Below are 24381 nucleotides of genomic sequence, written 5' to 3'. Positions count from 1 at the left end.
ATTTTTTCTTCTTCTTTTTTTTTTTTTTTCTCTGGAGCCAGGGTTTTCCTCTGTTGTCCAGGCTGGAGTGAAGTGCCACAATCATGGCGTGGTAGCCTCCAACTTCTCGGCTGAAGCAATCCTCCTGCCTTCTGAGTAGCTCCTGGGACCACAGGCATGCACCACCATGCCTGGCTAATTTATTTTTATTTTTATTTTTTTGTGTGGAGACAGGTCTCACTATGTTTCCCAGGCTAGCTGGGATTACAGGTGTGAGCCACCACACGTGTCCTGTTCTTTAAAGCATCATCTACAGCTACTTCAACTCGGTAGAGCTGAGTTAGTGCCATGGTGACTGTAAGATCCATAAAGCTGAAAAGATTGACCGTTAGCTGTTTAAGGAAACATATGCTGACTTCTATTAATAGTTTGATGAATGTCTTCCCAAACTTTCAGATCTGCAGATAAAATGTATGCATGTGCATATTTTGTAGTGATTTTGGGGGTGGCTGACAGCTGGAGTTGTTTTAGAAAAAAATTAAGCCAGGGCTGGACACGGTAGCTCATGCCTGTAATCTCAGCACATTTGTAAGCCAAGGCGGATGGATCGCTTCAGTTCAGGAGTTCAAGATGAGCCTGGGCAACATGATGAGACCCCTGTCTTGACAAAAAATACAAAAATTATCCGAACATGGTGGCACATAGCTGTAGTCCCAGCTACTTGGGAGGCTGAGGCAGGAGAATCGCTTGAACCCGGGAAGCATAGCTTGCGGTGAGCTGAGGTCGCACCATTGCACTCCAGCCTGGGTGACAGAGCGAGACCCTATCTCACAAAAAAAAAAAGAAGAAGAAAAAAAATTGAGCCATTGGGCCGGGTGCAGTGGCTCACACCTGTGATCCTAAAACTTTGGGAGGTCAAGATGGGCAGATTGCCTGAGCTCAAGAGTTTGAGACCAGCCTGGGCAACATGGTGAAACCCCATCTCTACTAAAATACAAAAAAAAAAAAATAAGCCAGGTGTGGTGGCGGGCGCCTGTAATCCCAGCTATGCGGGAGGCTGAGGCACGGGAATTGCTTGAACCCGGGAGGCAGAGGTTGCAGTGAGCCGAGACCTTGCCACTGCACTCCAGTCTGGACAACAAAGTGAAACTCTGCCTCAAAAAAAAAAAAAAGCCATTGCATACAAACTGTTTTGCTGCTGCGCCATCCTTTCATTCCTTTACACACTTGTATGGTTCCCTCCCTACCTCTTGTCATTCAGGTTTTTGTTAAAAAATAACCTTCCCCATCACCTTTGTTAAAACTGTAAAACCTGCATGCTTAGTACACCCGTTCCCCTTTTTGCTGCGTTTTCACCATTCAGCAAGCACTATTCTAGTGTTCATTTCTCCTGCGGCCCTGGAATCTGGGGCAGGGGTCTTTGTTTCCTTCCCCTTCCCCAGCTTTTAGCTCAGCACCTGAGGTGTGGCAGGCCCTTTGCACATGCATGTTAAAGGACCGTGTGCACAGGTTCAGCTGCTCCTGAATGCTGTTATCGCAGGTGCATGTCCCACCTTCAGACCTGAGTTCTGCCCGCCAGGTGTTCGTCGGCTCATTCCTCCTTTAGTCTTCACTCTGCCAAGCTAGGCAGTCTCACACATGTGCACTGACGTGGCCGGGTGTCCCCTTTGCCCACAGACGCGGATCTTGGTCACTCATAGCATGAGCTACTTGCCGCAGGTGGACGTCGTCATCGTCATGAGTGGCGGCAAGATCTCTGAGATGGGTTCCTACCAGGAGCTGCTGGCCCGAGACGGCGCCTTCGCTGAGTTCCTGCGTACCTACGCCAGCACAGAGCAGGAGCAGGACCCAGAGGAGAACGGTAGGGGCAGCCCCAGGGATCCTCCCGCTCGGGTTGTCTGGTCCCTTGAAGGGCCACATTGGCCTCTTTGAGGTTGCCACCAGCCACTCGGGGAAGGCGGCTCATCAGGGCATGAGGGTGGGAGCTGGATGGAGCCGCCCTAAAGAAGCGACGTGGAAAACTACCTTAGTCCGTGCAGCGCTGAATTGAGAGAGAGTCTCGGTGCTTTATGGCCAGGGGACGGGAGCCACCAGGCTTCAGCTCAGCTGACCTCAGGGCAGGGTCTAGCGTCTTCCTGGAACAAGACCTTGGACCTGATGAGTTTCAGGGTCCTTATGGCAAAAATGGGAATGATAGTAATTAAAGTCCTGGCTCTCGGGGCTGAGAGAAACTGAGGACATATGTGACACAAGAGATATGAGGGTTGTGAGGTGAAGCACGGAGTTAAGCTGGCAGGCTCGGGTTGGTGACGTCTGGGTTCAATCCCCGGCCGCTCATCTCCCCAGCTGTGTGACCTCAGGCCTGCTCTTCAGACCCATCTGAGCTTCACTTCCCTCCCTCATAAAGCAGTTCAGCAGGGCCAGATGTGGTGGTTCCCAACACTTGTAATCCCAACACATAGAGAGGCTGAGGTGGGAGGATCGCTCCAGCTTAGGAGTTTGAGACCATCCTTGGTAGCATGGCAAAACCTCATCTCTACAAAAAATACAAAAAATTTGCCAGGCGCAGTGGCTCACGCCTGTAATCCCAGCACTTTGGGAGGCGGAGGTGGGTGGATCACTTGAGGCCAGGAGGAGTTCAAGACCACCCTGGCCAACATACTGAAACCCCAACTCTACAAAAAAAAAAAAATAGTTCAGATACTATTAAGTGCTTTGAAGGGGGAAAAAAAAGACAATGCCGTGGGCTGAGGAGTGATGGGTGTCATTGTGGCAGCTCAGGCAGGGGATAGGGAAACCCTCTCTGGGGAGGTTGCATTGGCATGGGAAGGAGCCAGCAGGGAGAAGATCTGGGAACAGTGTTGTGGGCAGAGGGAACAGCAAATGCAAAGGCCTCAGGAGCAACATGAGCTCAATTTGTTTACAAAACAAAAAGGCTGGTGTGGCCAGACCATGGTGTGCCAGGACATGGGGGGCAGGAGAAGAGGTCAGCACAGTGATTGTCCTGCAGGGCCTTCCAGGTGGGTTTTGGTCTAACTGCCCTGGGAAGCCACTGAATGTCAGAGAGGCAAAGTGACCAGCCCCAGGATACACAGCAGCTGCTGGCAGGGTTGGTTCTCAAGTTGGTCTCTGAGTTTCTCATCCTCTGCCTGGGGTGGGAGCTCCTTCTCTGCAGAGGTCCTAATAGTCTCTAATAAGTGCTTTCTTGAGATGTAATTCACACACGTAGGCTGGGCACAGTGGCTCACGCCTGTAATCTCAGCGCTGTGGGAGGCTGACGCAGGTGGATCACGTGAGGTCAGGAGTTCGAGACCAGCCTCGCCAACATGATGAAACCCCGTCTCTACTAAAAATACAAAAATTATCCTGGCATGGTGGTGCATGCCTATAGGCCCAGCTACTGGAGAGGCTGAGGTAGGAGAATAGTTTGAACCTGGGAGGCAGAGGTTGCAGTGAACCGAGATCGTGCCACTACACTCCAGCTTGGGCAACAGAGCAAGACTTAGTCTGAAAAAAAAAGCCACAAAAAACCAAAAAAAAAAAAATTCATACAACATACAATTAACCCACTTAAATCACACAATCCAACCATCACCACCATCAAGTTTAGAACTTTTTTTAATCACCCCCAAAAGAAACCCCAATCCATCAGCTGTGACTTCCTGTTTTCCCCAGCACCCCCCAAGCCCTAGGCAACCACTAATCTTTCTCTCTTGATTTGCTTATTCTGGACATTTCGTATAAATGGCATCACAATAGGTGGAATGTTGTAACTGGCGGCTTTTACACTTAGCGTGATGTTTTCAAGGTTCAACTATGTTGTAGCTTCATTTCCTTTTATTGTGGAAGAATATGCCATTGTGCAGATAGACCACACTGTGTTGATCTGTTCACTGGTTGATGGACATTCGGGTTTTTTCCACTTTCTGACTCTTAGGAATACTGTTGTCATGAGCCCTGGTGGTTTTAAAGGAAAAGTTGGTGGCCAGGTGTGATGGTTTGTGCCTGTAATCCCAGCACTTTGGGAGGCCAAGGCGGGTGGATCACTTGAAGTCGGGAGTTCAAGACCAGCCTGGGCAGCATGGTGAAACCTCGTCTCTACTAAAAGTACAAAAATTAGCTGGCATGGTGGTGCACACCTGTAGACCCGGCTATTCGAGAGGCTGAGGTGGGGGTATCGCTTGAGCCTGGGAGCCAGAGGCTGCTGTGAGCCAAAATCATGCCACTGCACTCCATCTGGCCTGGATGACAGAGCAAGACCATGTCTCAAAAAAAAGTTGGATTTTTGTTTCTTGCCAGTGCATGATAGCTGACATTCCCTTCTGCTTTTAAAGTCTTTGATTAGACTGAATTTCTGCATGATCATTCCCTTGTGTTTGGGAAGTTCTACCTTGAGTCTAGCCTGTTTCTTCTTGCTACAGAATCCCCCTTTGTCTATCTCTCAGCCCGAGCAATGCGTTGTGGCAACTTCTTGGTGACTTTTTCACTGACCTGCTTGGCAGGCTACTTTTAGGTGAAAATACCCTTTGTGCTTTCTAAATCGAAGTGTGTGGGTTTAGCTGAATCTTTTGCCCAGCATGAGGTCTCTCTCTCTACCCTTCCATCCAGGTGAGCAAAAAATGTCCTTAAACTCTGTTGGCCCCAGTTAGGTTCCGCATCCCCCTTCCTTTCCCAGCTTCTAGAGTATCCAAGCAGTGTATACAGAACCTGTAAGGCTGCCAGTTGCTTTATGATTTTTGTACACATCAGCACTTAATTTGGTGATGCAAATGCCGCCCACCACCCTGGCACCTCGTCGTTCATTTCCCCAGTTTGACCTCCCCACCTCCTGCCTTTGAGGTTACGTAGAAGTGGTTGGCAGTGGGTTTTACATCAAACTGGGGCACCCACCCTTTTCCATTGCTCTGGAGGGGCCCTGGCTATAAAGTCTTGACATCAGGGTCTGGTCTTGCCCAGCCTTAGCCAACTCGAAGCGCCAATGACCTTGGGTTTGTTTAAACCACATTTTTGGCTCTTCCTAAAGGGGGACTTTTTTCCTTGTTGGATTAATCAGCTCTTTTTTTAGAACACCCAGGCTGAAGGGGGACAGGTGTTGGTGTTTGGTTTGGGAGGCTCCTTGAGGGGAGATGGGCAGGAACCAGGCTTGTGAATGGGGCGATACCTACCTCTCTCCTGGGATATTCAGTTTACTGATTTCTAAGAAATATATCTTTTTTACTGTTTGTCTCTCTCCTTTTTTTTTTTTGAAACTTTTAATAGCATTCCTTTTATTCCTAATTTATTCCCATGCCATAAGCTTTTGTTTCTTCAATTTCTTCTGGGATATATTTTTCTTCTGTGCAGCCTCCCCTTCCGGTTTAGGAACAATTTGTTCCCTTTCAGGCAGGATATCTGGATGTGGCAGGGTGAGCTCACGTATGGGTTAATCTGACCGACCCTGAGCTGTGTAGGTCCGGCGGCGCATCTTAGGTGCTTTGTTCAGCTGGATATGCTCAAGGACCAGAGAATCTGCATCTGAACCCTTAAGCTCAGCGTGACTCTATTTTTAAGCATGTGCAGCAGAAATTCAGTGCTCTTTTTGGGCTGCTGACCTTGTGGCCAGCCCCACTTCTTGGCCTGGGCACACCTACCAACTCCATCATTATAATGTCAGAATGGTACATGTTGTTTCTGTAAAGTGGCATGTTTCTGATACGTCGTGGCCTTTTGTATGTGTGTACCTTGATGGCCTGGACACTTTCAGGAGTGCTCTTTTTGGTTTTTGTTTTTTTCTGAGATGGAGTCTCGCTCTGTTGTCCAGGCTGGAGTGCAGTGGCATGATCTTGGCTCACTGCAACCTCCGCCTCCCAGGTTTAAGAAATTCTTGTGCCTCGGCCTCTCGAGTAGCTGGAGTTACAGGCCTGTGCCACCACGCCCGGCTAATTTTTATATTTTTAGTAGAGACAGGGTTTCACCATGTTGACCAGGCTGGTCTCGAACTCCTGGCCTCAAGGGATCCTCCTGCCTCAGCCTCCCAAAGTGTTGGGATTACAGGCATGAGCCACCATGCCTGGCCTCACAAATGTTCTTAAGGTGAACATGAAGGTTTGAACCTCTTGATCTGCATGATTCTGTGGGGTTTTCTGGATCAAGTGAATAGTGAATCATTTTCACAGATTGCCTCAAGCCACTTAGAGGAAAAAAATTTTAAGGGATTTAAAAAAACGGATCATTAACCTTCATACCTGGAAGGTAAAACACATCTTTATGACTCTGGTTTTTTTCTTAGGAACCTAATACCTAGAGCAGTGGTTTTCCATCGGGGGCAAATTGCCCCCACCCTGGGGACAATTGGCAATGTTTGGAGACATGTTTGGATGTCACAACTGGAGTGGGGTTTGCCCCTGACAGGCAACCAAGGTAGAGGCCAGCGATGTCACTGAACATCCTACAGCACTCAAGACGAATTCCTCCTTACCCTGCCCCCTGTGACAGAGAATTCCCCCGGACATCCAGAGCACCAAGAGCAAGAAGCCGTGTGTGCTCCGACTTCACACTGCTGAATTCTTCCCTGCTGAATTCTTCCCTTGTCCTCTTGGGAGAAGGATCTTTATTCCAACAATGTGGCCATTTTTCTGTTTTAAACAATTTTATTTGTATATTTTTATGTTTTTTTGTAGAGATGGGCTATCACTCCGTTGCCCAGGCTGGTCTTGAACTCCTGGTCTCAAGCGATCCTCCCACCTTGACCTCCCAAAATGCTGGGATTACAAGCATGAGTCACGGCACCTGGCCTGTGGCCATTTTTCGAAACCTTGCTTGAACCATCTGTTAACCTCATGGCAAATATTTTTCCCTCATAAGTATTTACCGAGTTTTTCTTAATGATTATAAAAGCAACATGTGCTCATTGTAGACATTTGCAAACTACGGAAGAGTACAAAGAATCAGGAAAAAAGGTGGCTCATATCTGTAATGCCAGGACTTTGGGAGGCCAAGGTAGGCGGATCACCTGAGATCAGGAGTTTGAGACCAGCCTGGCCAACATGGTGAAACCCCATCTCTACTAAAAATACAAAAATGTCAGGAGGCTGAGGCAGGAGAATAGCGTGAACCCAGGGGGCAGAGCTTGCAGTGAGCCAAGATTGTGCCACTGCACTCTAGCCTGGGTAACAGAGCGAGACTCTGTCTAAAAAAAAAAAAAAAGTCCGGAAAAAGAACATCCTTCTGCCCTCACTGCCCAGAAGGGGAGCTGCTGTTAGCTTTGGCATCTTTTTCACCTGTCCTTCCTTCCTAGGCCTTTTCCCTTGACAGGATTGAGAGCATATCATAGAGTTTTCTCATCTCCTGCCACCTTTTGATTTCTTTTCTTAACAATGGGCCATAAGCACCTCCCCAAGTTACAGAAATTGGTTGTCAGCACAGAGCAGCTGCCGAGAGAGTTCATCAGACAGACCCCCACATTCCTTCTGGCTGTCCTCAGAGGCCGGATTTCTTCCTCTTTTGAGGTTGAAGAGCTTTCTCTGCCGAGGCTGGGGGAGGAGGTCGGTGAGGCAGCCAGTGAATGCCGTTTTTGGTCAAAAATGAGGCGTTGACTATAAAGCTGTGAGTTGAATTCATCTCTCCGGGGAGGCTGGCCTGCTGGACCTCGTCCAAGCAGAGTTCCAGAACCTTCTTGAGTAAAGGCAGTGTTGGTAGAATAAACAGTGAGAGGGCTGGCAGCGGAATACACAGACCTGGGGCAGCACTTAACGTGGGTCAAGGGTAGAAACAGCACCTGGCTTGACAGCATCCAAAACCCAGCACGTGTTGGTTGCATGAACTCAGTGACAGTCATTGAATTACAAGTTTCGTGTGTTTGCTTTAAAAAAAGAGAAAGAATTCTTGCTACTTTATAGCATTCTCCACCCTGGCCCCCAGCCTTCATTTCTCTCTTCTTCCCTGCTTTGATTTCTTTGTGGCACTTACTGCTGCCTGGAGTAAATTACGGATCTACTTGTTCGTTTATTGTTGTTCTCTTCCTTTGGAATTTAAGACCTGAGGGTTTTTTTGTTTTTTGTTTTGTTTGTTTTGTTTTCTTTGTTTTGGGAGTTTCACTCTGTTGCCCAGGCTGGAGTGCAGTGGTGCGATCTCGGCTCACTGCAACCTCCGCCTCCCGGGTTCAAGTGATTCTCCTGCCGCAGCCTCCCAAGTAGCTGGGATTACGGATGCCCGCCACCACACCCGGCTAATTTTTATATATTTAGTAGAGATGGCGTTTTGCCACATTGGTCAGGCTGGTCTCGAACTCTGGACCTCAAGTGATCCACCTGCCTCAGCTTCCCAAAGTGCTGGGATTACAGGCATGAGCCATAGCGCCCGGCTGCTCTGAGGGCTTTTTGGTTGTCTCTCCATCCCCAGGACTAAGAAAAGAGCCTGACACATAGTAGACACTCAGTAAATGTGTTAAATAAGTGAGTGGATGAATCGTGCCTTGGCTGTTCAAGGCATGTCCTGCATAAGCAGTGGGTAGGCTGGAGGGCTTTGGATGTTTACACAGCAGCATAAATAGCTCAGACTAGGAGAAAATAGGAGTGGATTTCACCCCTTTCTCAGGTCTGCTTTAGAAACCAGCTTTGTCAGTCCTGCCTATGAGAGGGGCCCCTCTGGCAATGGGAAGTCAGCTCTGCTTCTTGACTTGACTGTGCACTTGTCAGTCTGTCCATCTGTCTGTCAGGTGTGTACCGAGTGCCTGCTGTGTGCCACAAGGCCACCTGGTACGTGAGCCTCTGTGTGGAATGGTGCCCCCCCACCTTGAGTTGTGCAGTGTGCATCCTGTGTAACTGCACTTGGCCATCTACTGTGCCAGGTGCTGGTAATACAGTGATGAATAAGACCCACTTCACGCCCTTGAGAGCTCACAGTCTGATGGGAGAGACAAACACCAAACAATTAAGGGTATCACAGTGCTAAATGCAGTGATGGAGGGGTGCTTGAGGGCCTGGGAAATCCCGGAGAAGGAGCCCCCATCCCAGCCTGGGAGGGTCCAGGGTGATAGCTGGGCTAAGTCACCTTCTCTTCTCCTCTTGGGTACATGTGCATCTGACTCTGAGTGGGGCCAGCCCCTCTCAGGAGCAATGTCTGTCCTCAAAGGGGCTGGAGCTGATGCCCATGCCACCTCCCAGTGTCATGCCTGGCCTGCCTACTGTAACACTTTATTTCTTTTCCTCTCCTGCGTAAAAACAAGCCTGAAGACTGAAAGTTGGTCTGCATTATTTGTTTAGCTCTATTTATGGTTAAACAGTTATGACTTTGGGCAGGCATGGTGGCTCACGCCTGTAATCCTAGCACTTTGGGAGGCCAAGGCAGGTGTATCACCTGAGGTCAGGAGTTTGAGACCAGCCTGGCCAACATGGCAAAACCCCTTCTCTACTAAAAATACAAAAATTAGCCAGGTGTGGTGGCGGGCACCTGTAATCCCAGATATTTGGGGGGCTGAGGCTGGAGAATCGCTTGAACCTGGGTGGCGGAGGTTGCAGTGAGCTAAGATCACACCACTTCCCTCCAGCCTGGGCTAAAGAGTGAAACTCTGTCACAAACATACAAACAAAAACCCAACACAGTTATGGCTTTGGAGAAAGGGGTTGGTCTTGGGCAGTGTGCTTGTCCCGGATCCACCCAGCACGTGTGGGATGAGGAAACTGAGGCACAAATGGAGCAGACCCTTCAGCCATTCTTGCCCCTCCCCCTTTAGAAAAGACAGTCCCTTCACTTCTTTATTTAGATAGAGGCTTAGGGCGGGAGTTTTGCTTTGCTTCTTAACAATATCTTGGGTCTTCTGAATTCCCAGGCAGCAAAGTGATGGACGAGGAGGAAGCAGGTCAGTACTGCCCGGGTTGGAGTTGGCTCGGCTCATAGAATGAGGCCAGAGACGGGCCGAGACTGTCACTGCATGTCTGGGGAGGTGCCCTCAGATGTCTGTGTTTTCACCCCTCTGGTTTTTCATTGGTTCATTAGCACACATTTACTGGGTACCTACTGTGTGTCTGGCGTTGAGGCTGGCACTGGGGGATACAGCCTGAGTCCCCAGATCCCTTTATTGTCACTGATGACCTTGGATAAGCTTTACTGTTTCATGCGTCACGTTACCGTGACCAGCATGCCTCGAGGGGACCATGCTTATGAAGTGCCTGGCACACAGTGGATGGACAATAAATGGCAACAGTTTGATTGTGAGCTGCCACCCATGCATCCTGGGGCACAGTCAAGACACACATGGGCCCAGACGATGCAGGGTGATCAGCGCCTGTTGGGGAACTACAGCAGGTGGTGGTGGGGACCGTGAAGAGGGATGTCGCCTAGTGGAATTCCAGTGGCCAGACTGGACCTGTCCCTCCTGCCTTCTGCAGTGTGTGGCTTAGGGTCCCAGCCAAGGGCTTTTTTGTAAGCAGCAGAAGCTGAATCTTGCCACCTTAAACAAACAGAGGGTGTTTCCTGGAAGGATACCAGGTAACTCATGAATCAAAGGCAGAACCGAGCAAGTAGGACTCAGGAAATGGGAACTCTGGGAGACTAGACTCTTTTAGGACAGGTGAACTTGAACTGTCCTTGGTCCTTGTAGACCACTGACGAGGGTTCAAATCCTGGGAGAGGGGCTTTTATGGGGCAACCTCAGATAGTGCCCACCTTGGCTGGGGGAATCTGAGGCACCCTGATTGACAGGCCCACCAAGGCTATAGGAAGAGGGAGAGCTGATCCCTTCAAAAAGCCAACGGGGCCAGGCGCAGTGGCTCACACCTGTAACCCCAGTACTCTGGGAGGCCGAGGTGGGTGGATCACCTGAGGTCAGGGGTTTGAGAACAGCCTGGCCAACATGGTGAAACCCCGTCTCTGCTAGAAATACAAAAGAATTAGCCAGGCACAGTGGTGCATGCCTGTAATCCCAGCTTCCTGGGAGGCTGGGGTGGGAGGATCGATTGAACCCAAGAGGCAGAGGTTGCAGTGAGCCAAGATCGCACCACTGCCCTCCAGCCTGGGCGACAGAGAAGACCTTGTCTCAAGACAAGAAAAAAAAAGAAAAATGCTGACAGGATGGTGAACTAACTGATGTTCAGATTCCTCCTCTTAGGCGCTTGGTCCTCCTCCATGCAGAGTGGAATTTTCCAGCTGCCCAGTTCAACCTGTGGGCTAACTGGTGGGTTGAGAGGGTGAGGCAGCCTTAGCGAGCACTGCATGCCTGCAGAAGCTCCCAGCTGACCGTGGTGGCTGCACTCAGGAACAGGAGAAGTGAAGGCTGAGGCTTATAGGAGGGCGGCCTGAGGCTGCTGGTAGGAGAGGGGGGGCTCTCTGCGGCATGCAGCCTCCAGATGGGGGTCCCTGGGAGTGTTCTGGAACATTCTCATCCCTGCACAGAGAAAGGTGGTTAAGGGCATGGCTGGTTCCCAGTGTCACACATGTGTGTGAGGACTGGCTGCATGGGAAGTCCTGCTTGGTATCACTCTTCTTTCCTGGGTGATGTGGCTAGTTGTGTTTTGTTTATTTGTTTGTTTTTTAATTTAGTGTTTAGTTAGTTTAGACAAAACAGATGCTGACATTAAAGGGAATGTTTAAAGCAGAGGTTCTCAGTTCCTGGCTGTGCCTAGAATTCTCTGTAGAACGTGTTTAAAAATGTATTTAGTAATAAGCAACACAGGGGTTGCCATCACTGAACAGTCACTGTGCCAGGCACTACGTGCGATCTCGTTTCACCCTCTTGTGAATGAAGGTTGGGTCTGCTGCTGTTCCTGTTTTGCAGATGTGGAAGGTGAGGCTCAGAGAGGTTTATCATTTCCCCAAAGCGCACAGCCAGGAAGTGAGAGAACACGTCCCATACATCACAGTTACCAGAGCGTGCTCTAATTGAGAGTCACAGCAGGGGCTGGGCTGGACACGAGGGCACCTGCTCATTTTTTAATTTTAATTTTTTGGGTTTTTTTTCTTTTATTCGTATTTTTAGATTTATTTTTATTTTTATTTTTTATTTTTTTTGAGACAGAGTCTCGCTCTGTCTCCCAGGCTGGAGTGTAGTAGCACGATCTCAGCTCACTGCAACCTCTGCCTCCCAGGTTAAAGCGATTCTAGAGCCTCAGCCTCCCGAGTAGCTGGGATTACAGGCACGCACCACCACGCCCAGCTAATTTTTGTATTTTTAGAATAGAGATGGGGTTTTTCCATGTTGGCCAGGCTGGTCTTGAACTCCTGGCCTCAAGCGATCTGCCCGCCTCGGCCTCGAAAGTGCTGGGGATTACAGGCATGAGCCACCATACCCGGCCGCCACCTGCTCATTTATACAGCCCCCTGTGACTCATTTACAACCAAGACTGAGAATCCCTGGCATGGAGTGCCTCCCTGAGTCCAGGAATTATCTGCAGCCCCCTCTTCCCTTCCAGGTGTGTCTGTGTCTCCCTGTGGCTCTTTCTGCAAGATTTTGCATTTTTGAGCTCTGCTTTTATTTGTGTCACCCGAGCATGTTCCCAGGGTCACCCTGACTGTGCTGCTGGCTGCATATTTATCACTTTTGTATTTTCTGTCCTTTGTCCTCTCCCACCTTTCCTGGGGTCAGCCCTTTGGTGCCTTACATTGTGCTTTCTCTCCTGGCACCAAAGAATGAGGCAGTCAGTGCAGAATGGGGGCAGTAGTCATCATCATCACTGAGTTATTGTGAACCGGGAAAGAGATATGATCTGTTTTGACACAACACACGGTGCCCGAGTGCACTTGATGAATGTTGGCTGTCATTGTCATTGTTGATGTTCCGGTGATTATTGTTGATGCTGGGTGGATTCTTCCTGGGATCAGGGCAGATATCCAGCTGCTGTGTCCCTTGGTGTCCTTATCAGGGTCCTTCCTAAGTCTGCAACCAAGGCATCTGCCAGGGCTGGAGTCTCATCTGAAGACTCAATCAGGGAAGGGTCCACTTTGAAGCTCACCTGGTTGTTGGCAGAACTCGGTTCCCCAGTTGTTCAAATGTTGAAATACTTTATTACTGTGGAAACAGCCACTGCCCCAGGTACCTTTTACCCTGAACTCTTGGGACCTCTCTGTGGTCTAGGAACTGAAGGGTTAACTCCTGGCACTACGGGGGTCTCTGGACCTCTGCCTGTTGGCTGATGCCCTTGTCAAATTGGTTATTTATGTGAATATCACCTCTTCTTTCAATGCTTGGGAATCACGGGGCTGTGCCCTTTGTTTCATGCGGTTCCCTGCATCCTGGTCCTAGGAAGTGAGCTTAACACAGCAGAGCTACTGTTTTCTCGGCTGGGTTTTACCCATTGCTGCTGGCGCAGGATGCTGGCTCAAGCCCAGTGCCCTCAGTGGATGGAGCCCTCTGCACTGTTGCAAAGCACTGTCCCTACCCCAAGGGACTGAGCTCCAGGTACCACCCTCCCCACAACCAGACAGCCTGTTCATGGCCTCTGCAGAGCAGGTCTCCTACTTTCTGATCATCCTGGTGGCCAGGTGCTCTGCGGTTTCCTCCCTGAAGTGGCCGGTTTTTGTTGCCCTTGGTTTTAGCATCTGGCTCATGTAACCCCACTTGTCCCCTTTGTCTCTCTTCTGCCAGGGGTCACGGGCGTCAGCGGTCCAGGGAAGGAAGCAAAGCAAATGGAGAATGGTGTGCTGGTGACGGACAGTGCAGGGAAGCAACTGCAGAGGTAAGGGCGGGGAGGGAGGCCCCAACCCGAGGACCCTGCCCTGCCAATGGGCGGACAAGAGGAGGGACAAAAAAAGGCCTCAGCCCCCTGCGGTCCTGGAAGGCCTGGACTATCTACCTTCCCTCCCAAATCCTCCAAGGACCTTGCTTTTCAGAGTACAGAGGCCCAAAGAAGGAATGTGGCACTCTTTTTGCCAGGTGGCACAACTCACACAGGCCTCATGATTTAACCATCTGTCCACGCTTCTGACACTCGCGTTCCCTACATGGTGTAGGTCTTCACTCAGGTCTCTTGGCGGGGCCTGGAAGGTTCAGGCTTTGTGAAGTAGCATTCGATTTAAAACTGTCTCAAGGCCAGGTGTGGTGGCTGATGCTTGTAATCTCAGCACTTTGGGAGGTTGAGGCAGGAGGATCGCTTGAGGCCAGGTGTTTGAGACCACACTGGGGAAGACCCCATCTGTACAAAAAAGGAAGTATGCTTGTGTTTGATTATAGAGGGCTTCCTTAGATCCCTGGGGATTTATAGCGCATGCAGTATATTAACCATACTAGCTTTTAAAAAGCTGGCTAAGTTGGCCAGGCATGGTGGCTCACGCCTATAATCCCAGCACTTTGGGAGGCTGAGGTGGGCGGATCACCTGAGGACAGGAGTTGAAGACCAGCCTGGCCAACATGATGAAACCCTGTCTCTACTAAAGATACAAAAATTAGCCAGGCACGGTGGCAGGCGCCCGTGGTCCCAGCTACTCGGGAGGCTGAGGCACGAGAATCGCTTGAACCCAGGAGGTGGAGACTGCAGTGAGCCGAGATGGCGCCATGGCACTCCAGCCTGGGTGGCAGAGCGAGACTCCATCTCAAAAAACAAAAACAAAACAAAACAAAAAACAACAACAGAAAACAGCAAAAATTGACAAAGTCAGAGCCTAAACATACCTGACCGTGGAGATTTGAGAAAGGATTGCGGACCTGCAGTTGCTATAGCGGTCAGGAGAGAGCAAAGACGATGCGGCCTAGCTCTGTGCCTGGAACAGACAAACACTTGGTAGGTGTTGCTTTTGCCATTGTTATCTTGTGTCTGGAATTAGTGGGTTCTTGGTCTCATTGACGTCAAGAATGAAGCCGCGGACCCTTGCAGTGAGTGTTACAGTTCTTAAAGGCGATGTGTCTGGAGTTTGTTTCTTCTGCTATTTGGATGTGTTTGGAGTTTGTTCCTTCTGGTGGGTTCATGGTCTTGCTGGCTTCAGGAGTGAAGCTACAGACCTTCGCGGTGAGTGTTACAGCTCATAAGGCAGCGCATCTGGAGTCTTTCATTCCTCCCACTGGGTTTGTGGTCTCGCTGTCTTCAGGAGTGAAGCTGCAGACCTTCATGGTGAGTGTTACAGATCATAAAGCCAATGTGGACCCAAAGAGTGAGCAGCAGCAAGATTTATTGCAAAGAATGAAACAACAAAGCTTCCACAGTGTGGAAGGGGACCTGAGTGGGTTGCCACTGCTGGCTGTGGCAGCCTGCTTTTATTCTCTTATCTGGCCCCACCCACATCCTGCTGATTGGTCCGTTTTACAGAGAGCCGATTGGTCTGTTTTACAGGGAGCTGATTGGTCTGTTTTGACAGGGTGCTGATTGGTATGTTTATAATCCCTGAGCTAGACGCAAAAGTTCTTCACATCCCCACTAGATTAGCCAGATACAGAGTGTTGATTGGTGCATTCACAAACCCTGAGCTAGACACAGGGTGCTGATTGGTGTGTTTACAAACCTTGATTGGTGTATTTACAATCCCTTAGCTAGGCATAAAGGTTCTCCAAGTCTGCACCAGACTCAAGAGCCCAGCTGGCTTCACCCAGTGGATCCCATGCCGAGGCCGCAGGTAGAGCGGCCTGCCAGTCCCGCACCATGTGCCCTCAATCCTCAGCCCTTGGGCAGCCGATAGGACTGGGCGCCGTGGAGCAGGGGGCGGCACTCGTCGAGGAGGCTCGGGCCACGCAGGAGCCCATGGCAGGGAGTGGGGGAGGCTCACATGGCGGGCTGCAGGTCCCGAGCCCTGTCCTGCAGGGAGGCAGCTAAGGCCCGGCGAGAAATTGAGCGCAGCAGCTGCTGGCCCAGGTGCTAAGCCCCTCACTGCCCGGGGCCAGCAGGACTGGCCGGCCATTCTGGGTGCAGGGCTCGTGGAGCCCACACCCACCTGGCACTAGCGCTGGCCTGCAAGCGCTGTGTGCAGCCCTGGTTCCCGCCCCCACCTCTACTTCCACACCTCCCCGCAAGCTGAGGGAGCCGGCTCTGGCCTTGGCCAGCCCAGAAAGGGCTCCCACAGTGCAGCAGCGGGTTGAAGGGCTCCTCAAGCGTGGCCAGAGTGGGCGCCAAGGCCGAGGAGGCGCCGAGAGCGAGCGAGGGCTGTGAGGGCTGCCAGCACGCTGTCATCTCTCAATCTTACACAGCCTAAATTCTAGTGGGAGACTCCAGACAGTGCATGAGTGTAGAAGGATGTAAGATTTTCTGTCGAGGTGTGTGGATTTGTGAAGTCCTAGGTCATGAAGCAGGAAGCCCCAGCTCCCCATCTGAATTCTAGATTTCGTCCAGAGTTGGTTCTGATTCTTCCCTCTGCCACTCCCTGAAAACTCACTCTTGCTTTCGGATTTGATGACCACTTCCACCTCAGTAGGCCTTAACTAAAGACCTTTGCACAGATCTCATGGGTAAGGAGAGGTTACCCACCCCCTGGCCCTAGTTGAAAGAGGGGAGGTGGTGGAGGTTTATTCGGCCTTCAGGAAGTGTTTTCAGGGGACACAGTTCTGGGGGTGCAGGGATGACAGGGATGACTCACATGGGGCTCCTGACCTCAGTTAGCTTGTAATCTTGTGCAGGAGTTAAGTAGGTAGAGGAAAGTGTAGAAGTTTCCACGGCAGTGAGCCACAGCTGTGTTTTGCATGGCCTCCATAGTTTCGTTTCTTTTTTTTTTTTTGACATGAGTCTCCCTCTGTCGCCCAGGCTAGAGTGCGGTGTGCGGTGGCGCGTTGTCAGCCACTGAAGATAAAACTGTGGGCAATGCAATCTGTGATAATCTCTGGGGGTCTGCATAAAGCTGGTGACCACTGATGTGCAAAAAGTGCTTTTTATTTATTTATTTATGTATTTGGAGACAGGGTCTTACTCTGTCGCTGAGGCTGGAGTGCAGTGGTGCAATCACGGCTCACTGCAACTTCTGCCTCTGGGATTCAAGTGATTCTCCTGCCTCAACCTCTCGAGTAGTTGGCACGGTACCATGCCTGGCTAATTTTTGTATTTTTAGTAGAGACAAGGTTTCACCATGTTGGCCAGGCTAGTGTTGAACTCCTGGCCTCAAGTGATCCGCCCGTCTCGGCCTCCCAAAGTGCTGGGATTACAGGTGTGAGCCTCTGCACCTGGCCAAATAATGCTTTCTTTTTTTTTTTCTTTTTTTTTCTTTTTTTTTTTTTTTTTTTTTTTTTTTTTTTTTTGAGACAGAGTCTTTCTCTGTCCCCCAGGCTGGAGTGCAGTGGTGCAATCTCAGCTCACTGCAAGCTCCACCTCCCGGGTTCACGCCATTCTCCTGCCTCAGCCTCCCGAGTAGCTGGGACTACAGGCGCCTGCCAACACGCCCGGCTAATTTTTTGTATTTTTAGTAGAGACGGGGTTTCACCGTGTTAGCCAGGATGGTCTCGATCTCCTGGCCTCGTGATCCACCTGCCTCGGCCTCCCAAAATAATGCTTTCTGAGTAACACGCTTGCGTGAAGGAGCAGTCAGGGCAAGATGGCACCCCAACGTCCACCACATTTGTAAAACAAGAAAATCGAACTAGCTGGGTACTTTGCCCTGTGCTTTTCATTATGTGTTACATTTTGAATCTTTTTCATGTTTGAAAAATGATCTACGATGCGCTCTGTTTTATCTTTTATTGGCTTTTTTTTGTTTTTTGAGATCAATTCTAATTGATCTATAACCCTGGGGAATGACATGGTGGGGTGTGGTGCACATGTGCACATATTCATATATATGTTTACATGTGTGCATGTAGAAACAGTCCACCTCTTATGCCATGGTTCAGACCCACAGTGGCAGTGCCAGCAGGTAGCCCTCTGACCCTGCCCAAGGCATCCATGCGGTTGACACCCTTGTGCTTTGCTTCTCCAGACAGCTCAGCAGCTCCTCCTCCTATAGCGGGGACATCAGCAGGCACCACAGCAGCACCGCAGAACTGCAGAAAGCTGGGGCCAAGAAGGAGGAGACCTGGAAGCTGATGGAGGCTGACAAGGCGCAGACGGGGCAGGTGAGATTCGCTCCTTAAATGATGATAGTGGCTGGAGTTTACAGAGCGCCCACTGTGCACTGGGCACTGTGCAAAGTGCCTTGTCTATGTTAACTCACCTGTCCATCACAACACACCGCTGGAAGTACTGTTTACAGCACCAGAAACTGAGGCCAGAGAGGCTAAGTGACTTACCCAAGGTCACCGCTGGTCAGCGGCAGAACTGGGATTTGAACCCTGGCAGACTCCAGGGTTAGTACTTGTAGTCTCTGCTCTTCTGACTGCCTGAGCAACTCAGGGGGTCTCATTTGCTAGAGGCGAGCTGGATGCCTTAAATCAGGGCTTCCTGCAATCTGGGGTTCAGTTGTGCATGAGATGGTGTCCAGTTGTGTACAGACACATTAAATGACAGATGAATGTTTGTTTCGTTTCTTCTTTTTGTTTTTATTTTTTTGAGACAGAGTCTCACTCTGTTGCCAAGGCTGGAGTGCAGTGGTGTGATCTCCGCTCACTACAACCTCTGCCTCCTGGGTTCAAGCAATTTTCCTGCCTCAGCCTCCTGAGTAGCTGGGATTACAGAAACTCGCTACCTTGCCGAGGTAATTTTTGTATTTTTAGTAGAGACAGGGTTTTGCCATGTTGGCCAGCCTGGTCTTGAACTGCTGACCTCAGGTGACCCACCCACCTCGGCCTCCCAAAGTGCTGGGATTACAGGCGTGAGCACCGCGCCCTGCCTGTTTTTAATTTCTCATTTGGTCCTAATGATTAGGTCCCTGAGAAAGTCACAGCTGGGTCCTCCCCTGCCTTCAGTACCTAACAACCACTAGCCTCTCTTTGTAACAAGGAGACCGGGTTTTGAGCTCCTGTTTTATTGTTTGTAAAGATTGTCTATTTTGGGCAAGTGTTAATAATTCTCCATTTATGGTGGTGATCCAAAGTTTATTTTTAAAAACAAATGTGGTTTTTTTTTTTTTTACAGGGAATGGAATTTTTAAAGTAGGTAAAAAATAAGCATGCAGATAAAGAAGAACAAAAAAAAAACCCATGAAAGGTGGTAGTGGGGGAGTGAGGCTGGGGCACTTTCTCTTAGATCTGCCCGGATGTGTCCAGAGCTTCCCAGAACTGTCTGTTCCTGGCTTCTTCCCTAACTTGTCATCACAGTCAGGACCGTAACAAGGGGCAGAGGTGACTCTGGTATCCTCTCGCCTTACCCTTAGTAACCCTCCAGGAAGCCAGAGAAGTTACCCCAAATCACAGGAAATGGGAAGGAAGGGCCAGAGATGCCAGGCCCATTTAATCCTCATTTAACTCCAATTTTATATTCAAGGAACATCAAAGCCAGGGGGCTTGTAACTTGTCAAAGTTGGACCAAGAGTGGAGCCAGGCACAACATGCTTATCATTTCTTTTTCTTTTTTTTTTTTTTTTTTGAGACGAAGTCCTGCTGTGTTGCCCAAGCTGGAGTGCCATGGCGCAATCTGAGCTCACCGCAACCTCCGCCTCCTGGGTTCAAGCGATTCTCCTGCCTCAGCCTCCCGAGTAGCTGGGACTACAGGCCTGCGCCACCATGCCCAGCTAATTTTTGTATTTTTGGTAGAGGCAGTGTTTCACTGTGTTGGCCAGGCTGGTCTCAAACTCCTGACCTTGTGATCTGCCTGCCTCAGCCTCCCAAAGTGCTGGTGCTGGGATTACAGGCATGAGCCACTGCACCTAGCCTTTTTTTTTTTTTTTAATGTGTTTTCTTTTTGTTTTCTGAGACAAGGTCTGACTCTGTCACCCAGGATGGAGTGCAGTGGCACAATCTTGGCTAACTGCAGCCTCTGCCTCACAGATTCAAGTGATTCTCCCACCTCAGCCTTCCAAGTAGCTGGGACTACATGTGTGCACCACCATGCTTGACTAATTTTTTTTTTTTTTGTAGAGATGAGGTTTCACCCTGTTGCCCAGGCTGGTCTTGAACTCCTGGGCTCAAGTGACTGGCCCGCCTCCCAAAGTACTGGGATTACAGATGTGAGCCACCACACCTGGCCACACACTTGTCATTTCTGACCCCACCACATTCCACTACTCATGAGAAAGCGGTTCCTGAACTCTGCATGCTAATTTCAGGGACGGCAGGCCGCTTGGCTGCATGACAAAGCCAAGTGGTGAAATAAACACATTCTTAATTATGACCTGTCTCCTCACCTACATATTTCATTTTCCAGAATGGAGGCTTGAAAACTCAAAAGGAAGCAATCAGTTACACATCAGACCTGTTATCTTTCACCTGCTACCTTTCAGCTAGACCGTAGGGTCAGATGATGTTTGTTTGTTTTTCAGGTGAGGGGCAGGGCCTCACTGTGTCACTCAGGCTGGAGTACAATGGTATGACCAACGCTCACTGCAGCCTTAAGCTTCTGGGACCAAGAGATCCTCCTAGCTCAGCTTCCTGAGCAGCTGGGACTATACGTGTGGACCACCACACCTGGCTAATTTAAAAATTTTTTGTAGAGACGGGGTCTTACTGTGTTTCCCAGGCTGGTCTCGAGCTCCTGGGCTCAAGTGATTTTCCTGCCTTGGCCTCCTAAAGTGCTGGCATTATAGGTGTGAGCCACCGCACCCAGTCCAGATGATTTTTATGACCCAAAATTCAGCATGAAAAGCTTGAAATGACAATGAGCACAGACATGGGTAAAGATCCCCGGAATTTCTTGAAACCAAGCCAGGTGGTTTAGGTGGGGGCTGGCCTAAAGCAGATTGCCCTGTCTCTCATGTCAGGCGGCTAGACACATTTGTTCAGCCCCATGCTGGGCTCCACAGGGAATATAGGAGGAAAAGAAACTCCAACCTTCACCTCCTGGAGCGAAGTGGGCACTGGGAAGATGGGTGAGATGGTATTCTGTGCTCAGAGTGAAAAGAGTTGGGGGAGGCTGGCCCAGTTGTGGCTTGGAGGTGACATTTGGCCTTGGTTGCCAGGCAGCGTGTCACACATTGCTTAAAACTCATTGGTGGCTTCTGCTTTCTGTCAGTCTTGGCATAAAAGTTGGAACCCTGACCCGAGTCTCCCAGGCCATGTGTGGTCTGACTGCGACTGGTTTTTCCAGCCTCTTGTTCCTTGCTGCCCCATGATCTCCTGGCTCCAGCCACCAGTGCCTTCTCTCAGTTCCCCAGATGCACTGTGTTTCCTCCTACCTCAGGGCCTTTGCACATGCTGGTTCTGCCACCTTTTTTCCATTTTCAGCTGGTTTAACTCCTTTTTTTTTTTTTTTTCTCCTGGAGGCATTGTCTCCCTCTGTCACCCAGGTTGGTGTGCAGTGGCGTAATTTTGGCTCGGTGCAACCTCCACCTCCCGGCTTCAAGCGACTTTTGTGCCTCAGCCTACAGGCACGTGCCCTCACGCCCGACTGATTTTTGTGTTTTTTGTAGAGATGAGGTTTCATCATGTTGGCCAGGCTTGTCTTGGATTCCTGACCTCAGGTGATCCACTGGCCGCAGCCCCTCAAAGTGCTGGGATCACAGGAATGTGAGCCACGATGCCCAGCACTCTTTGTTTTTTATTTTTTAGAGACAGTCTCACTCTGTCGCCTAGGCTGGAGTGCAGTGGCGCATTCTCGGCTCACTTTAACCTCCGCCTCCTGGGTTCCAGCGATTCTCTTGCCTCAGCCTCCCGAGTAGCTGAGATTACATGTGCCTACCACTATGCCCAGCTAATTTTTGTATTTTAGTAGAGAAGAGGTTTCACCATGTTGGTCAGGCTGGTCTTGAACTCTTGACCTCAGGTAATCCACCCGCCTCGGCCTACCGAAGTGCTGGGATCACAGGCGTGAGCCACTGCGCCCAGCCTTGGTTTAACTCTTTAATGTCACTTCCTGGAAGAAAACCTCCCCCAATACCTCTCTAGACTGCGTTAGATCGGGATGTCCTATTTTATACTCACGTGGAATTGTGCGCCATTTACAGCCCTTCTCTGTGATGATGCATTTATCTGGGATGATTTTATGGGAGCCAGTCTCACCAGGCGCCTGGAAGCTCCATGCATGAGGGCAGAGACCCTGAGTTTGTCTCTTTTTTTTGAGATGGAGTCTCGCTCCGTCGCCCAGGCTGGAGTGCAGTGGGGTGATCTTGGCTCACTGCTGCAACCTTTGCCTCCTGGGTTCGAGGAATTCTCCTGCCTCAGCCTTCCAATTAGCTGGGATTACAGGTGCCGACCACCACATCTGGCTAACTTTCTATTTTTAGTAGAGGCAGGGTTTTGCCATATTGACCAGGCTGGTCTCGAACTCTCTACCTCAGTTGATCTGCCCGCCTCAGCCTCCCAAAACGTTGGGATTACAGGTGTGAGCCACGGCGCCTGGCCCCGGACTTTGTTTACTGCTGACTTTGTCGAATAGCTAAAGGGGAGGGGTGTTCTACGTAGGAGCAAAGGCAGGCAGCTGGGTGGTGCTGTGCTGGTGAAGCCCCTGACCTTGTGGGCTGGGGCTGGGTGCGTGCATGTGCTAAGCTGCCTTATCTCCTGTGCTCTCCAGGTCAAGCTTTCTGTGTACTGGGACTACATGAAGGCCATCGGACTCTTCATCTCCTTTCTCAGCATCTTCCTTTTCATGTGTAACCACGTGTCCGCGCTGGCTTCCAACTATTGGCTCAGTCTCTGGACTGATGACCCCATCGTCAACGGGACCCAGGAGCACACGAAAGTCCGGCTGAGCGTCTATGGAGCCCTGGGCATTTCACAAGGTTGGTGCCACTGTCTCCCACCCCGCCTGATCTGGGCCCCTGTCATGGCTTTGTCTAATTGTAGAAATGGATCCTTAGAGTCCTCAGGGTTTTGTGGGACCCCAAACCAAGCCAAACCCAGAGGAATGGTAGCTGTAAGCTAGTAGACACTCAGATACTTGTAGAGTGGGTGTTTGAGTGCTTTGTTCATATGGGCCTTGGTGGTAGACGGGAGGAGTGCTCTAGTGTGCCCATTTTACAGATGAGGACAGTTGAGAACAGAAGCCTCTAGAAGCACTGTGGGTTGGGAGGACCACCTTGACCCTGTTTGCTTTGTCACGGTGACAGAGCTTGCATGAGGTCCTGCTGAGTGAGGGCGGAAATTGGCTCATACTAGTAATTCCCAATTATGGGCGGGCAGTGTTGTCCCTCAGGGATGTTTGACAATATCTGGAGACACTTCTGGTTGTCACAAGATTGAGAAACCCTGCTGTTGGCCAGGCATGGTGGCTCACACCTGTAATCCCACACTTTGGGAGGCTGAAGTCAGAGGATCGCTTGAGGTCAGATGTTTGAGACCAGCCTAGACAACATAGTGAGACCCTGTTTCTAGAAAAAATAGATAAATAAAATAAACTACAGGTGCACGTGGTGGTATGTGCTTGTGGTCTCAGCGACTTGGGCAGCTGAGGTCACAAGATTGCTTGAGCCCAGGAGTTTGAGCCAACAGTTAGACCTATGATTGCACCACTGCCCTCCAGCCTGGGTGACAGAGCCAGACCATGTCTCAAAAAATAAAACAAACAAACAAAAAAACCCCTGCTCTCTACTGTTCTGTGTGGTCCTATGGGAGTCCTCAAATGCAGCAGTGTTGATAATAACAGCTGGCGTTTATGGAGCATTTACTTGGTGCTTGGATTTGTTCTAAACACTTCCACGTGTTTTAACTTATTTTATCCTTGCAGCAGTCCTGTGAGGTGGGAGTTAATATTTCCCTCATTTTGGAGATACAGAAATCGAGGCCCAGAGAGGTTGAGTGAGTTGCCGAAAGTCACACAGCTAATACTTGGCAGCATTGGCATTGAACAAGGCAGTCTGGCTGAGGAGCTCACGCTGTTATCCACTGTGCTGTGCAGTATGTGAGCCATGTTTGCAAATACACATGTATGGTCCATATGATATACACACAGTAAATGGATAGTCTTGACACATTTGAGCACTTCTGTATGCCAGGCACATTGCCAGGTGGGGACTTCACATTTCACAGTGCTCTGAGGTCAGCGTCATTGTCCCATTTTACAGATGAGGAAACTGAGAGATTCAGTGACCAGTAGGAGGTCCCGTAGCTGGTAAGTGGCAGAGATGGGATTTGGCAGCATTGGCTCCAGAGCCTGTCACTTGAGCCCCTGCCTGTTGGGTGTCTTCCTGATTAAGAGGGCTGAGACGGAAGCCTCTCTGTTCCTAGGAAGTTGCTGCTCTGGCAAGCACAGTGCCCTCCTGTGGGTTGTTTGAGAGAACCACCAATGTCTCAGGATCTCCAGGAGGTGGTTTTGGGAAAACCCACTGGTAGCAGAGCACACATGGATTCCTTGAGTCTCTCAATCCCCACCCTCCCCTTTCCTTGCCATTAGGGGAAAGGACTGTGGCCTACAAATTATAATTGAGGGAAGGTAGAGAACAGAGAGGGTGTGGTATTACCTGAACTCACACAGCAACAATGTCTGTTCCAGAGCTGTGCTGTCTGGTGCGGTAGTCATGAGACACAGGTGGCTCTTTTAATTTCAACTGTTAAAATTA

General features: G+C 50.1%; 1 protein-coding gene across 13 annotated transcripts in view; it reads left to right on the top strand.

Moving 5' to 3' along the window:
* ABCC1 (ATP binding cassette subfamily C member 1 (ABCC1 blood group)) overlaps nt 1-24381 on the top strand; it is a 191044-nt gene that overhangs the window by 137090 nt on the left and 29573 nt on the right. For all 13 annotated transcript variants that reach the window (XR_010117194.1, XM_063623723.1, XM_063623720.1 and 10 more), the window contains 4 exons: nt 1657-1840; nt 13538-13628; nt 17776-17911; nt 22398-22605. Coding sequence is in view for 12 of the 13 variants with exons in the window: in XM_063623723.1 (XP_063479793.1) it covers nt 1657-1840; nt 13538-13628; nt 17776-17911; nt 22398-22605 (619 nt within the window). In the remaining variant the exon portion in view is untranslated. The remainder of the gene's footprint in view (nt 1-1656; nt 1841-13537; nt 13629-17775; nt 17912-22397; nt 22606-24381) is intronic.

Source organism: Symphalangus syndactylus, chromosome 18, assembly GCF_028878055.3.
Source record: "Symphalangus syndactylus isolate Jambi chromosome 18, NHGRI_mSymSyn1-v2.1_pri, whole genome shotgun sequence".
Lineage (NCBI taxonomy): Eukaryota > Metazoa > Chordata > Mammalia > Primates > Hylobatidae > Symphalangus > Symphalangus syndactylus.
Note: the sequence above shows the minus strand (reverse complement) of the source record. Positions and strands in the feature narration are given on the sequence as shown.